This window comes from Gadus macrocephalus, chromosome 3, assembly GCF_031168955.1.
Source record: "Gadus macrocephalus chromosome 3, ASM3116895v1".
Lineage (NCBI taxonomy): Eukaryota > Metazoa > Chordata > Actinopteri > Gadiformes > Gadidae > Gadus > Gadus macrocephalus.
The window spans coordinates 2,547,553-2,561,360 of record NC_082384.1 but is presented as its reverse complement, the minus strand read 5'-3'; the positions used below and the strand labels follow the sequence as shown (position 1 = coordinate 2,561,360).

The window sequence follows — 13,808 nt, the reverse complement described above, 5'->3', positions numbered from 1 at the left end:
ATTGACTGTCATTGATTGATTTAATATGACTTTAATTGATAACATAATGGAATATAGCCAGGCTAGCCATACAGAGTCGCAACACTTTGCGTTGTGTCGAGGTCGGTCTGATCACAAAATTCATAGTTTACCCACCTCTAATTTGACCACTACAGCCCTGACCCCGCTGGACCAGGGGGTTACGGAGGTATCAATAAGCTACGAACAGCCCTCGCGCATAGTGAGGGTGCAGTACCTCCTCTAAAATATATCAAGAAATGGCTGCTGAAGCAGGATCCCTACACTCTGCATGTACCTGCACCGATACATTTCCGCAGAAATAGAGTATTGGTTAGTGGGGTAGATAGACAGTTCCAGGCTGATTTAGTGGATATGTCAGAGTACGCACCCGAAAATGATGGTGTGCATTTTCTGTTGACGTGCATCGATGTATTCTCAAAACATGCATGGGTTCGTCCATTACCGTCCAAGAGGGCTATCGACGTCGCTAAAGCTTTTGGTGATATTCTCAGCGAAGGGCGTATCCCCGATAAATTGCAGACTGATGCTGGTAAAGAATTTTATAACAAGATCTTTCAGCGTTTGATGGAGCGGTACAACGTCAAACATTTCTCTACATCTAACGAAACCAAGGCCTGTATAGTGGAGCGCTTTAACAGGACTCTGAAAACCAACATGTGGAGATATTTAACAGCAGCCAATTCCAGACGATATGTGGATAAACTACAGGATATGGTCCATGCTTATAACCATTCATACCATAGATCGATAAAAATGACACCGGTCAGTGTTGGTAAAAATAATGAGAAAATGGTGTTTAACACACTATACAAAGCCACTCAAGAGCCGTTGGTGGTGTTTAGATATGATGTTGGTGACACGGTTAGAATTTCAAAAGCCAGAGCTACATTTCGAAAAGGATATGAGCAGACATTTACAGATGAATATTTTGTAATATCACAACGCATAGCGAGGTATCCTCCAGTCTACAAGCTGCATGACTATGCAGACGCCCCCGTCCAGGGAACATTTTATGAAAAAGAGTTACAAAAAGTTATAGTGTCTAAAAACAAAGTGTATAAAATAGAAAAGATTATAGATAGAAAAAGGGCGGGGTCTAAGAATCTATTATATGTCAAATGGCTGGGATGGCCGGATGCCTTCAATTCATGGGTTTCTGAAAAGACACTAGTCGACGCGTAAAGAGACATACAACCCAGTATAGCCAGAGTGTACTATGGATAAGGAGGTGTCTGGGGGTTTCTATGTGACTCTACCCACAATCTACCCACAAAATAAGATATGGAATTTTAGAACTAAATTAGCAAAATCTATACACACCAAGCAGCCCTATGAAGTAATGAAGCTCAGTACCCATGCAGCTGGCATAGTTTTCCTACCGAGGACGCTACTATGACCGTTGCCAATGGTAAAACGGGTCATAGGACATCATGTCTAAAGGTGCGAACACACCAAGCGCGTACCTCGCGTACCATGTACGTGCGTAACGCAGCGAAAATGTTGCATGACCATTTTGTGTAAAAAATGGTCAGATACGCGCGTATCTGACCATTTAAGGAGTCCGAGGATTAAGGAGTCCGAGGAAGGAAACCCAAACGCCGCCGTGTTTGGATGGATGATAGAGCTTGGATCGGGTTAGATTAAATAATCTCGGATATAAATAACAATAATCGGGTTAAATAACTTCACATGGTGTGTCTGGTGTGTTTCCAGCATTCGTAGTGTTGATCAGCAGAGAAATAGTCCGCCAAGACGTTGAGGTTGCTTAGCAATCAGAGACTCTGTCCATGCAAGTGAACGGAGCGTTCACTCTTCGTCATAACTATCAAACCAAACATCCTTCACATTCACCGAGCGAACATTATGAGAGTAAAATGCACATTTCTCGCTAGAAATGTTTCCATAAACGCATTTAATGGCGTAACTATGTTACTATTTCCACTCAGAATAAAGAAAGTTGCCGGCCGTGGCTGCCATGGACATGGCTGCTCTGGAGTCCGAGGTAGGAAACCCAAACGTCGCCGTGTTTGGGTGATAGAGTTTAGATCGGGTTAGATTAAATAATCTCGGATATAAATAACAATAATCGGGTTAAATAACTTCACATGGTGTGTCTGGTGTGTTTCCAGCATTCGTAGTGTTGATCAGCAGAGAAATAGTCCGCCAAGACGTTGAGGTTGCTTAGCAATCAGAGACTCTGTCCATGCAAGTGAACGGAGCGTTCACTCTTCGTCATAACTATCAAACCAAACATCCTTCACATTCACCGAGCGAACATTATGAGAGTAAAATGCACATTTCTCGCTAGAAATGTTTCCATAAACGCATTTAATGGCGTAACTATGTTACTATTTCCACTCAGAATAAAGAAAGTTGCCGGCCGTGGCTGCCATGGACATGGCTGCTCTGGAGTCCGAGGTAGGAAACCCAAACGTCGCCGTGTTTGGGTGATAGAGTTTAGATCGGGTTAGATTAAGTAATCTCCGATATAAATAACAATAATCGGGTTAAATAACTTCACATGGTGTGTCTGGTGTGTTTCCAGCATTCGTAGTGTTGATCAGCAGATATATAGTCCGCCAAGACGTTGAGGTTGCTTTAGTAACCAGAGACTCTGTCCATGCAAGTGAACGGAGCGTTCCCTCTTCGTCATAACTATCAAACCAAACATCCTTCACATTCACCGAGCGAACATTATGAAAGTAAAATGCACATTTCTCGCTAAAAATGTTTCCATAAAAGCATTTAATGGCGTAACTATGTTACTATTTCCACACAGAATAAAGAAAGATGTCGGCCGTATGCTTCTGTCCAAGCTCACTACTCTCTGCCAGTGACGTCGGGTCAAGCTCAACGCTGATTGGCTATTGCGGTGCGTATGAGCATAAAAAGTTCAATTTTTTGAACTCCTCGCGTACATGTACGCGCGTATATGTACGCGCGTATATGTGCGCGCGTATATATACGCGCGTATATGTACGCGCCTCATACGCCCCTACAGCGAGTAAAATGTTGCTTGGTACGCATGATACGCTGTACGCACCTCATACGCGCGTACACCAATGCTTCCCTATGGAAAAATTGCCGATTTTATACGCGTGGTACGCAGGTGACGCGTTTGGTGTGGCCGTACCTTAATAGTTGGTGGGCTTTATGATAGTATCGGATCGTTATTACTACAAATCAACAAGACTTTGGCCAAATATGATACTGGCGGTAGAGTTATACTACACCATGAAGGTATTAGAAACCGCATATATGTAGAAGGAGACGATCACCTATCGCTCGTCTTTAGAGGAAAACTGGCTGCCATGCTGGGTTTCGATGCAGGGGTCAAGCTACCAGCCCATAAAACGTATGCAGCATACGCATACCCATCCCACCGATATTCACGGGGGGTGTTACAACATGTTCATATATAGCGACATTGTCGACCATCAGTTGGTCGGAGATAGTTATGTCCCCCTGCTAAGGAGTATTAATATAACCGACACCAGCAGGAGACACTGCATTCACATGTTCGACAAGCCGCATTACGTACACGTAGCCCGAGACCCTCTTGGAGATATTGAAATTGATCTAAAGTCTGACCAGAATACAAATATAAAATTCACATATGGTAAAGTCTAAAATGCATAAACATATGCATTTTAGACCTGTAAAACAGTAGAATTCATAGCTCTATCTAGGGATGAGGGGGTATAGACCGCCATACGACGAGAACAAATATGTTCAGTATTATTTAAACCAAGCAGGGAGTGGGCTACCTGGCTATGAGGGTAGCAGCACACAATATGGAGCCGGCATCGGAGGGATGTTCCGTAGCCTCTTTAGAATGGCTATTCCGTTATTTAGGCGAGGGGTTAGCATAGCAAAGCCTCATCTGAAGACTGCTGCTAAACATATTATAGGCGACGTTATGACCAACATAGCCCATGCTGCATCTACGCCCAAACAGCAGGGGTCAGGCCTGAGGGTATATGCCAGAAGAGCAACAAAGTATCCTCCTATAGCAGTCATACTCAAGTAGCGGCCCGCGGGGTGTCTATTAATGGCCCTCGAGCTGTTTTGAAAAGTTTTTTTAATTATTAAAAAAAATAAAAAAAAATCGTGCTGGGCGCTCTTATTTTGAAACCGCGCGCCGCGATCTCAATACGAGGCTGGGGGTTGCAACGATAAACAGATAGCACTCCAGCCCACAGACCGCTCCAGCCCTCCCAAACTCGAGGCAGACAGTCCATCTCAGCAGCAGTCAGTCACACGTATACCGACCGGAGCCGTAATGGCATGCTCCAAATTTGCCCCAAAAAGACTCAGTGTGACGTCATCACCCTGTGGACAAAAATGGTAACTGCGGCCAATTTCCCCCTGCTGAATAGGATGGCAGTGCACATCCTTACAATGTTTGGATCCACATGCAGATGTGAATCTGCATTCTCAAAAATGAACTTCATCAAAAATCAGTACCGGAGTCGCCTAACCAACGAGCACGTGCATCAGTGTGTCTCCCTGGCAATCACACCATATCAGCCCAGGTTTGAAGCATTGGCCAAAGAAAGCAGAGGCCAATTCTCCCATTAAAGGGGACATGTGAGAAATGTGAAATAGTTTGTTAAACAAAGCACAAAAATGGGCTGTCTGAAGGCTTTTTGTTTTTTTTGTTTTTTTATCTTGAACAGGGTTATGTTTGGTTTTATTTAGTTATTTTTTTTAATATATGCCCAAATTAAAATTATATTTTTATTTTAGGAAATATTTTTGTTTTTAATAAAAAGGAAATGTTATGTTATAAAATGTTGTAAATGTTATACATACGTTATGTTATGATACGTTATCGGACGTACACGGTCCCAATAAATGGCCCCTTGAGTCACTGAAAATTTTTTTTGTGGCCCCTCATCATTTCTACTTGAGTACCCCTGTCCTATAGGGTGTGGGCGTACCCGTGCACCGGCACGACGTCGTAAACAGAATAAAAGATTGGCATCTATCAAAAAGAGAGCCAAACCTAAAAGGATCAGGAAGGTGGCAAACCGTCGTTTTAGAGGGGCGGCTAACGATATATTCATCTAGTATAGCAGGGGCTGAATAACAATGGCGTTGCTACATAACATGTCAGACGAATGCATTAAGAGCGAACTGGATCTCTTCTCCCTGCCGATGACGCAGACTTCGATAGAAAAAAGTACATATATTGAAATACCCCCGCTATCGGCGCTAACAGATGGTGGACCCATAGAGTTCTTTGTATCGGCCAGTAGCGAAGACTATATAGATCTAAACAATACGTATTTACACCTGAGGATCAAGATTACTAATCCTGATGGAACAGACTTGGCTCCGGCGGCACCCGTGGGACTGATTAACTATCCAGGATGCACGTTATTCTCCCAAGTAGATATTACTCTGGGCGATAGGCTTATCACCCAGTCGTCAAACACCTATCCGTACAGAGGCATTATAGAATGCTTGCTAAACTATGGAAACGGGACATTAGACAACCAATTTGGCTGTGGTCTATTCCAGAAAGACACCCACGGTCATATGGACGATATTCTTCCTGGAGGCCTCAATCTAGGCTTAACGACTATGAGCGAATATACGGGTCGAAGTCGTATCGTTGAACTGATATCCCCTATACACGTCGATATGTTTTTTCAGGAGAAACTGTTGATTAACGGAGTTGATCTACGCATGAGATTCATTAGAGCAAAAAATTATTTCTGTCTGATGTCCGATGGTGCTGTGGAATACCGTGTATCTATAGTGTCTGCAAATGTTTTCATTAAAAAGGTATCTATAGCACCAGGCATCAAGCTGGCTCATGCCTGTGCGTTAAACCAAGCTAACGTCAAATACCCCGTTGATAGGGTGTGTCTAAAGAATGTATCCATTGCTGCAGGCAGCAGAATATGCACCCAGGATAATCTATTTCTAGGACAAATACCCAAGATGGTTATTATAGGTTTTGTGAATAACGAAGCATTCACAGGGAGTTATGCTAGGAATCCTTTCAGTTTCCAGCATTTCGGCATTGAGTTTTTATCCCTATACTGCGACGGTCAGGCCTATCCTGCTAAACCCTTTCAGCCTGACTTTAGAAATGGTCTCTATACACGAGAATATTTTCAACTCATTCAGGCTACAGGTCGTCAGCTCAAAGATAGAGAAATAGCCATTAATCATAAGGAATTTGGTGATGGGTATGCATTATTTTGTTTCAACCTTGAGGCGGACGAGGGTTGTGGACAACATGTATCGCTAGTCCGAACAGGGAATGTGAGGCTAGAAGCACGATTCAGAGCAGCGCTGGCTACAACGGTCAATTTGATATGTTATGCAGTTTATGATTCTGTTATAGAGATATCAAATAGACGGCAGGTGTTGTTGGACTATTACTGAAAAGACGTTGCGATATGAATACTATAGAGCTGACAGCAGTGTGTCAGAAAATGGCACACAAGGCTTATTTTCTTGGTGCGTTACCATGTAATCATCTACCCCGGGAAATTCGTCAGAGGCCTGCAATGCTGGTGATCAACACCGAACCTTCACACATGGCCGGTGCCCATTGGCTAGCTATATATATTACGGATGAGAGCCAGGGATACTTTTTCGACTCCTACGGCAACCCTCCCTCATACTCTGAGTTTCCTGAGACCATACAGCGTTTTCTCGATCAACACTGTATAGATGTAGTTCATTCTACACAACCGGTCCAAGATCCATCAAGTACCGCATGTGGGCACCATTGTGTTTTTTTCTTGTTTAATATGCAAAAAGGTGTATCCTATCAAAAGTTTTTGAAAATGTACGGAGATAATCTACCCCGTAATGATGAAAAGGTTTATGACTTTGTTGGCCGTGTACAACCTAGTGTCTGTAATGAACATGATATGTCATGTGTGCAGTCATGTATATGCGGATGTAACATGTAACATGTAATGTGTTGTTTTGGTATGATAATAAAAAATAAAACAATGATTTGATTACATTTTCAGTCGTACTGTTTTTCTTTTATTTTTACGGCTATAACATATACATAAAGATACATAAGAAATTCAAAATGGTATCCACTCGGCCATAGGCATTCCAGGGGAGGTAATAGATGGCAATGGCTGATTACGTTTCCTCCTTTTACAAGATGAGACAGGCATAGCTGCCGCCGCATAGTCACCCTTAGTTGAGGGCGTATACTTATACATGTCTACAGTTTGTCTGAGCTGTTTATTAGGGATAGCCGATAGCGGTATATTATTACTGGCTAAAAATTTCAGAAATACATTCCATCCCTGTGGTCTGACAGATTCGACAACATGGTAAGGGGCGGTAACATTCTTTAACAGATCAAACATATGGGACCCCTTAATAGTTTCGCCTTGTAAAACAAGCTCCCCCTTGTCCGTCCATGAGACATTTTTAGATTTCTTTAAAGAGTCCAGGATATGCCTGGTGTTGCTCTTGCTTCTGATGGGTATATGTTTCATTATATCCTTATAAATATGATCGCCGTTGCCATCATCGTCATCAACACCATGCTGTGCCGCCACAGATGTATCAACTGGGCCCCCATCCGCAAGTGACAGAGTTAATTCTCCATGCTCACGTTGCCCTTGTTTCACCATGGATAGATAACGCTGCAGGACCGCTCCGTACCTAGCAGCTTTTTCATATGGGTCTGTATCGGGAGTGTTCAACACCATCGCAATGGCCTTATCCAGCTCATTTTCAGCAGTCTGTCTAACAGAATCCCTGGGTTGGGTATGCTTTAAGGCATCGAGTTGATGTTGAGGAACTAGATACATCTTGTGCGTATGATCCATTATAATCACCCTCCTCTTGAGAACAGGCTTGTAAACGAAAGAAGCCACAGACAGCAGTATGGCCACAGACAGCAGGGGTAGAAGAAATCCACCAGTCTGATTGATTAGTCTTTTCTTTCTAGATATTAGTACATTTTTATTGGCGAGTATTCTGAGGTCCTTCTTTCGTCTACGCAATTTCGTATGCTGACGGGGGGTTAGTGGTATTTTGCCTTGTAAAATGTTCAAGGCTATTTCACACAGTGAGTTGATAAAGTCGGTGTTGGCTGTCCTGAGGATAACTTTACGCTGTGCTGGAGGTGCTTTATATAGTTGCTTAAGACGCTCACGATTTCTGCTTATACGTGAGGACATGGTCTTTTGGGCTAATCACTTTGCTCTCTGAGTGTATACAACATGCCGGTCCGACAATATATCTGTTCTAAGTCTCATGTTGTCTGGGGTCATGGCTTTAAAGTCTACAAGCAGATAGCCATAAGGCATGTCGGTAGCATCGTTAAAGGCTTCTAGAAAATATTTTGTCTTACACGGAAACATCTGTTTGGCTATCAGCATAATCTGATATTTGTCACGTGGGTTCTTAAACAAAACCATGTAATTGGAATTTAGACTAATTGTACGGCTGGTTTTACCCTGAATAAATTCTGGACCAGATACATACAACTGAGATTACGATGGTGTACATATTTGGTAAAAACGTACTGAACCTCTAAATTATTGCATGCGTCGTTCATCAAGTCGTCAATAATGAGCAGATTTCTAGTATGGACTGGTAAGACTATCATCGCATAGAGATTTGGGGATCCCTTCTATAAAGTGAATGTTCCTTATTTTAAGCAGATCATCATATATGGGCTGCCAGCATGAATAAATATATACTATATTTTCAATCTTTTCTGAGAATAACCGATCCATATTTTCAATGACTGTTTTGCCACTGTTTGACGGTCCCGATACTACCATGCTGAACGGGTGCTGTAGCCTAGGATCAAACGTAGCGTGTACAACAGCCATCTCTGCGGTCTGTGTGCATCCCCTCTGACGGACGGCTGCCTTGTGACCATAGAACCGTGAAACATGTGACAGTTAACATTCTTTATTAACACATGCATGATCCACAAAACATTTAGCATACGATATTCATCATTCATCATTAATGCATGACGCATATAAAAGTATATACAGATACATTATGATACATATACATTTAACATGTGATTTGAATTTCTTTTATCACATTATGAATACCCCTAAAATACAGAATGATTCAAATAAAAAGATTAAAAGGAGAAGAACGCATGGATCAATTTGAAAACAATAAATCAAAACAAAATAGTTAATAACCTGCCGGAAAGTGTGGTATATTTCCGTATGAATTGATTTTCTTAACACAATATGCATAACACCTCAAAAATACAAAATGAATAATATAAAAAGATATAAAAAAAAATATATGTGGAAGAAGAAGAAGAAAAACGGGATCATTTGAACACTATAAACAAAATGGTTAATAGCCGTAAGGAAGCGTGGTGTAGTCGGGAAAAACCCTGCGTTTGTTGTAAACCACCCTAAGTCGTTTAACCACAGTAGCGTTTTTAAGCAGAAGCTTATTCTTATTCCTTTGAATGGTATCTACCGTGGTGGTGATGTCGCGGGTTTGCGGTCGATTGTTGACAAAATCATCTAATAGACATTTCAGTGTCTGCTGGGTGACCACTTTAGCATTTGCTGCATTTAAAGTCACCCCTTTGCATTTGACTACAGACTTGTGCTGACGGGTGTGGTAAGCATAGCTTTTAGGACCTGTTGAGACATATTCGCAAATGTAATCCTCCTGCTCGGTACCATACCGATCGCCATCATTTATCTCGTCGGTCAAGTCGCCCAGATAAGGACCTAAAGGGGGTACCCAATCACCCTCCTTAGAAACAAAAATGATGCTGTCTGTGTCACAATAGAGGATACGCTCCTGTAATTTGTCTAGAAGGTCATAGAGCATGAGCCTGGCATGGGCCGTAGTCACAGCCCCCACAATCACGTTAACATCCCGAGCCCTTGCGAGACGGGCATCTTTGTGTTTCCATTGTACAAGGGCCACCTCATCAGAAACAAAACAAAAGTGGCTAATGTGATAGCTGTCGCTGAACATGAGCTGGCTGAACCTTTCAGGTTCAGCAATTAGCTCACAAGTGGGTAGGTCTGGGCGTAGCGAAAAGCGACCCCACAGGCTGTTGAGAATCAACTTGTTGCAATTACGCATGGCTTTGTTAACGCTCATGTTGTCGTGATCCAGCTGTCTGCCTTCCTTAACCAGATAGTTTTGCACATACGCCTGCTGTTTCTCCTCAGTATCCACTGTGCTGGGGTATCCTGAAGCCTCCTGTTTACGCTTGAGAAACGTTTTGACATACCCTTTAAACAGAGACTTCGACCGCTTGCCATACTTCATGCATCTGGATTATCACATGCCCCTTTTCTATGGCCTTTTGTACCTCTAAAGTCACCCATGTACCTGTCAGAGCCCTTTCATCGTCGCCGTGATGACATGCGTCTGTCTGATTGAGCTCAGTGGCACATGTACCACAGAGGGGGAACATCAGCTTCCCATGACATCTGTAAGGGAGCACAGGATGGTAAAGACCTCTGGGGGGCAACACGGTGCATTTGACGATGCCGAAATACCCATTCAAAGGACCAAAATTCCTGGACAGCGGATATGGACAGCGGGCCTGTACTGTGGGGTAGAGAGAGGTAAAGTCATAGTAGCGTATTTTCTCACCGGGCTCGGCCTTGTGGTACATTTTGATGGCACATTTGTGGTACATAGAGAGAGTCGCGAGGATCAATCCTGGGTTGTATCTTCAGAGTAGCCAAGAATGCCTGCACTGCAGCATCTGTATTTTTCTGTCTGTGCCACTCACACTCCTACATGACCACAACTCTTAAACCATGATCTCTTTTGAGGGCCTTGACTTTGAGGTGAAACTGCAACCATAATTCACCATAGGTCTTTTTGACGACAGGATTCATATGACCAGCGTTGTAGCAACGTTCACACCCATGATAAAAGCATCCTGCAAATTCATAGGCTGTGTTTATAGCTGGTGCATATCCATCTAGGAAGAATGGACCATATTCAGCCTCCCCATGCTTGAGAGCGTGCTGAATCTCCAGGTTATTGGAGTGGGATAGATATTCAAGCCACTGGATGGATGCACATGAGAACGACTTTTGCTTTTTCCGATAGACCCCCTCGTAGGTCAATGCCAAGACGTTTTTTTTCAAGAACGACTTTTTGAAGGTGGCCATGCACGCCAAAGCCAGAGTGGCATATGCAAAGGGGTCTATAGTTGCACAATCTATGAAATTTTCCCTGTAGATCCCACAAGCCGTGTGCAGGATCCTCACATCGTTGACACAGTAGCGGCGCAGCTGTTTCTGAAGGTCACATTTTTTGTGCCTTACAGATCTGTACCATATAGCGAAATCTGTCTTTTGATCGCTAGTCATGGAATCATAACCATAATATGAGATCTCAGGGTATGCACCGACATAAGACTCGTTGGCCCGTGTGTTAAATTTATGTGGAAAATTACCTTTCGCCATATCGTCAAAATCCAACGCCTCCGGTGCGTTAGCCAACCGCATGGGCAAAAAGCTAAATGAGCCGACCCATCTCTGGCTGTAGGCATCATCGCGCATCATAACAACTCTGCTACCCTTCATGACTATAAAGGGTATAATACCCTGCATGGTCATGTATTCCAGGACAAGATAGCTGTCGAAGCCCGATGCGTTGTGTGCTATGAATGTAAACAACCTATAAGCCCCTGTTCTATAGCGTCTCACAAACTCTCCCACGCAATCTGTACCGCTAGCGTACCATTCATCGCCTTCAGAAGTCTTAGCAGCAACAAAGTTTGCTTCGTGATGGCCATCATGCACGCGCGTTTCGAAATCATAATATATGTAATCATCAGATAAACGGCTATTATCATCATCGTCATCTACAGGTGCAGCTGTCGTATAACGGTTCCCCCGACCCTTGCGTTTGCGTTTCTTAAGGCGGTCGTACGGCTGGATAAAACATTCATGCACCGTGTCGCTGAGTAGCGGTTCACCGCAGTGATGACACTTTGACACGCTGCATACATGACCTTCATAGGCATCCTCCTCCTCCTCCTCCTCCTCCTCCTCCTCCTCCTCCTCCTCCTCCTCCTCCTCCTCCTCCTCCTCCACCTCCTCCTCCCCCCTCTTCTTTTTCTTCTGCGGTATGATATACTGTCTACAACACCGATTGCAGTATTTGATCTTTTCACATGGTATCATTTTATGTACGGCAGAATGTTTCTTATGTGTGGCGTAGCAGACCTGCGAGCGGCATATACGACTACAGTCCGTGCACTTTATAGTACGACCTGCCAGGCTATCGCACACTGTCAGACACACATTGCAATGGACCGGGCATTTGTGGAATAGAATTCCCTCGTGGGCCTTGTAGCAATATTCACACACATGTCGCGTACCAAAGAAAGCCGTGCGGTTCACTATACGATGATAATGGTTATCATGTAGGTACAACCATATTGTTTTAGGATGTTGGCCCGTATGCGTCTGGAACATCTCCAGCTTCTTGAATGCATCATTATGATGAAATATTAAGATTTTAACATATAGATGTCTCTCAAATTTGAAAACATCCGAGAAACCCACAGAGTGATCTGGACCGTACCCCAGCTCCCTATGTAATTTGCGAGCAGCCTCCAAATTACTCTCGTCGGGCACTGTGCTGCCTCCGGTTACCCCCTCCTGCAGAAAATGTATCATGCATAGTGAGAAACACAAATTGTCATGTGTGTTACTAGGTGTTTAGAGATTTAATTTCTTCTTGTTTATGATCTCATCATAGGGAATTGTTTTTAACTTCAAACGCCCACCACCCCGTTTGTTATGGACCCCTGTGACCACCAGCTCTAACACATCATCCGTCAGACCTGTGTCGTTACTCTGTATGACTTGGCTAATATGATCCATAAACAAATCCGCATTGTAATCATCACCTGCCACGAGCACAGCCTGCACATCAGCTGCCAGTGAAGGCCCTCTCAAAACAACGTTTAAGACACTACCGTCGGCTGTACTTTGTGAGCAGTTTGTTATGACCCCCGACAGCCTCTCCCTGATCAAATCAGGGACCTCTTGTAAATTTACAAGGGATATACTTCTCAGATCAATGGACTGTCTAACCTCAAAACCGTTAAAGCGGGGAAATAATCTAGTATGCAACTCGTCATCATCATCACCCGCCGCCATAGGCGCAGGTGTACCATCATCACCACCATCATCATCACCACAGCCATCAACATCAGCCCCGCCATTGTCACCATCAACATCAACAACACCGCCACCACCACCGCCACCGTCCTGTATATTCGACTCTATAGAGTCACCAGTCCTACCCCCTGCAGCAGCCAGGGGTTCCTGAAAACCCTCGCCATCCCCTTCGTCACGTTGCGACACATGCAATACATCTATCGGCGATGTTATGTCTATCTGCGCGGCTATGTCTAGCCTCTCTTGTGCACTAGCCAGCCCCCCATCGAAGTACATCTCTGGTGTATGCCGCCGCTGTCGTGGATTAATCGAGATTTAAAACACTTAGACTAATTCAAGAGAGAGAGAGAGAAATGAAAACGAGGGGTCCGGAGCAAGAATTGACAAAAGACTTTATCGTGCAGAAAAACAACAACGACAACAGCCTGAGTAGGTTTGCAAAGTCACTGCGGTTCACAAACTGCGGCGTCTTTTTATACACACAAACAGAGCAGCTTCTCCTTGAAGTGTCTGCCTCCATTCAGTCATAAATCCATCTTAACCTGAACAGTCAGCAATTGGTCAGCAAATGGTCAACAAAGATAGCCCAAAACACTAGGCTAAGGTCAGCATGCCTTATCCCCGTAGCGT

At 43.7% G+C, this 13,808-nt stretch overlaps 1 protein-coding gene across 1 annotated transcript; it reads right to left on the bottom strand.

Moving 5' to 3' along the window:
* Positions 1-10,683: 10,683 nt before the first annotated feature.
* LOC132453778 (uncharacterized) lies at positions 10,684-13,438 on the bottom strand. The gene is made up of 2 exons (XM_060046713.1): positions 12,084-13,438; positions 10,684-12,020 (listed from the first exon to the last, which is right to left on the bottom strand). Exons 1-2 carry the CDS (start codon positions 12,669-12,671, stop codon positions 10,770-10,772), a joined length of 1,839 nt encoding a protein of 612 aa, XP_059902696.1. The 5' UTR covers positions 12,672-13,438; the 3' UTR covers positions 10,684-10,769.
* Between the last annotated feature and the right edge of the window lie 370 nt (positions 13,439-13,808).

Bases quoted from the DNA above. Each gene is read 5' to 3' on its own strand.
- LOC132453778 (XM_060046713.1), bottom strand. From the start codon at position 12,671: ATGATACATTTTCTGCAGGAGGGGGTAACCGGAGGCAGCACAGTGCCC. The intron at 12,021-12,083 runs GTGGAGGAGGAG...GAGGAGGAGGAG, and splicing joins AGAAGAGGGGGGAGGAGGAG to GAGGAGGATGCCTATGAAGG.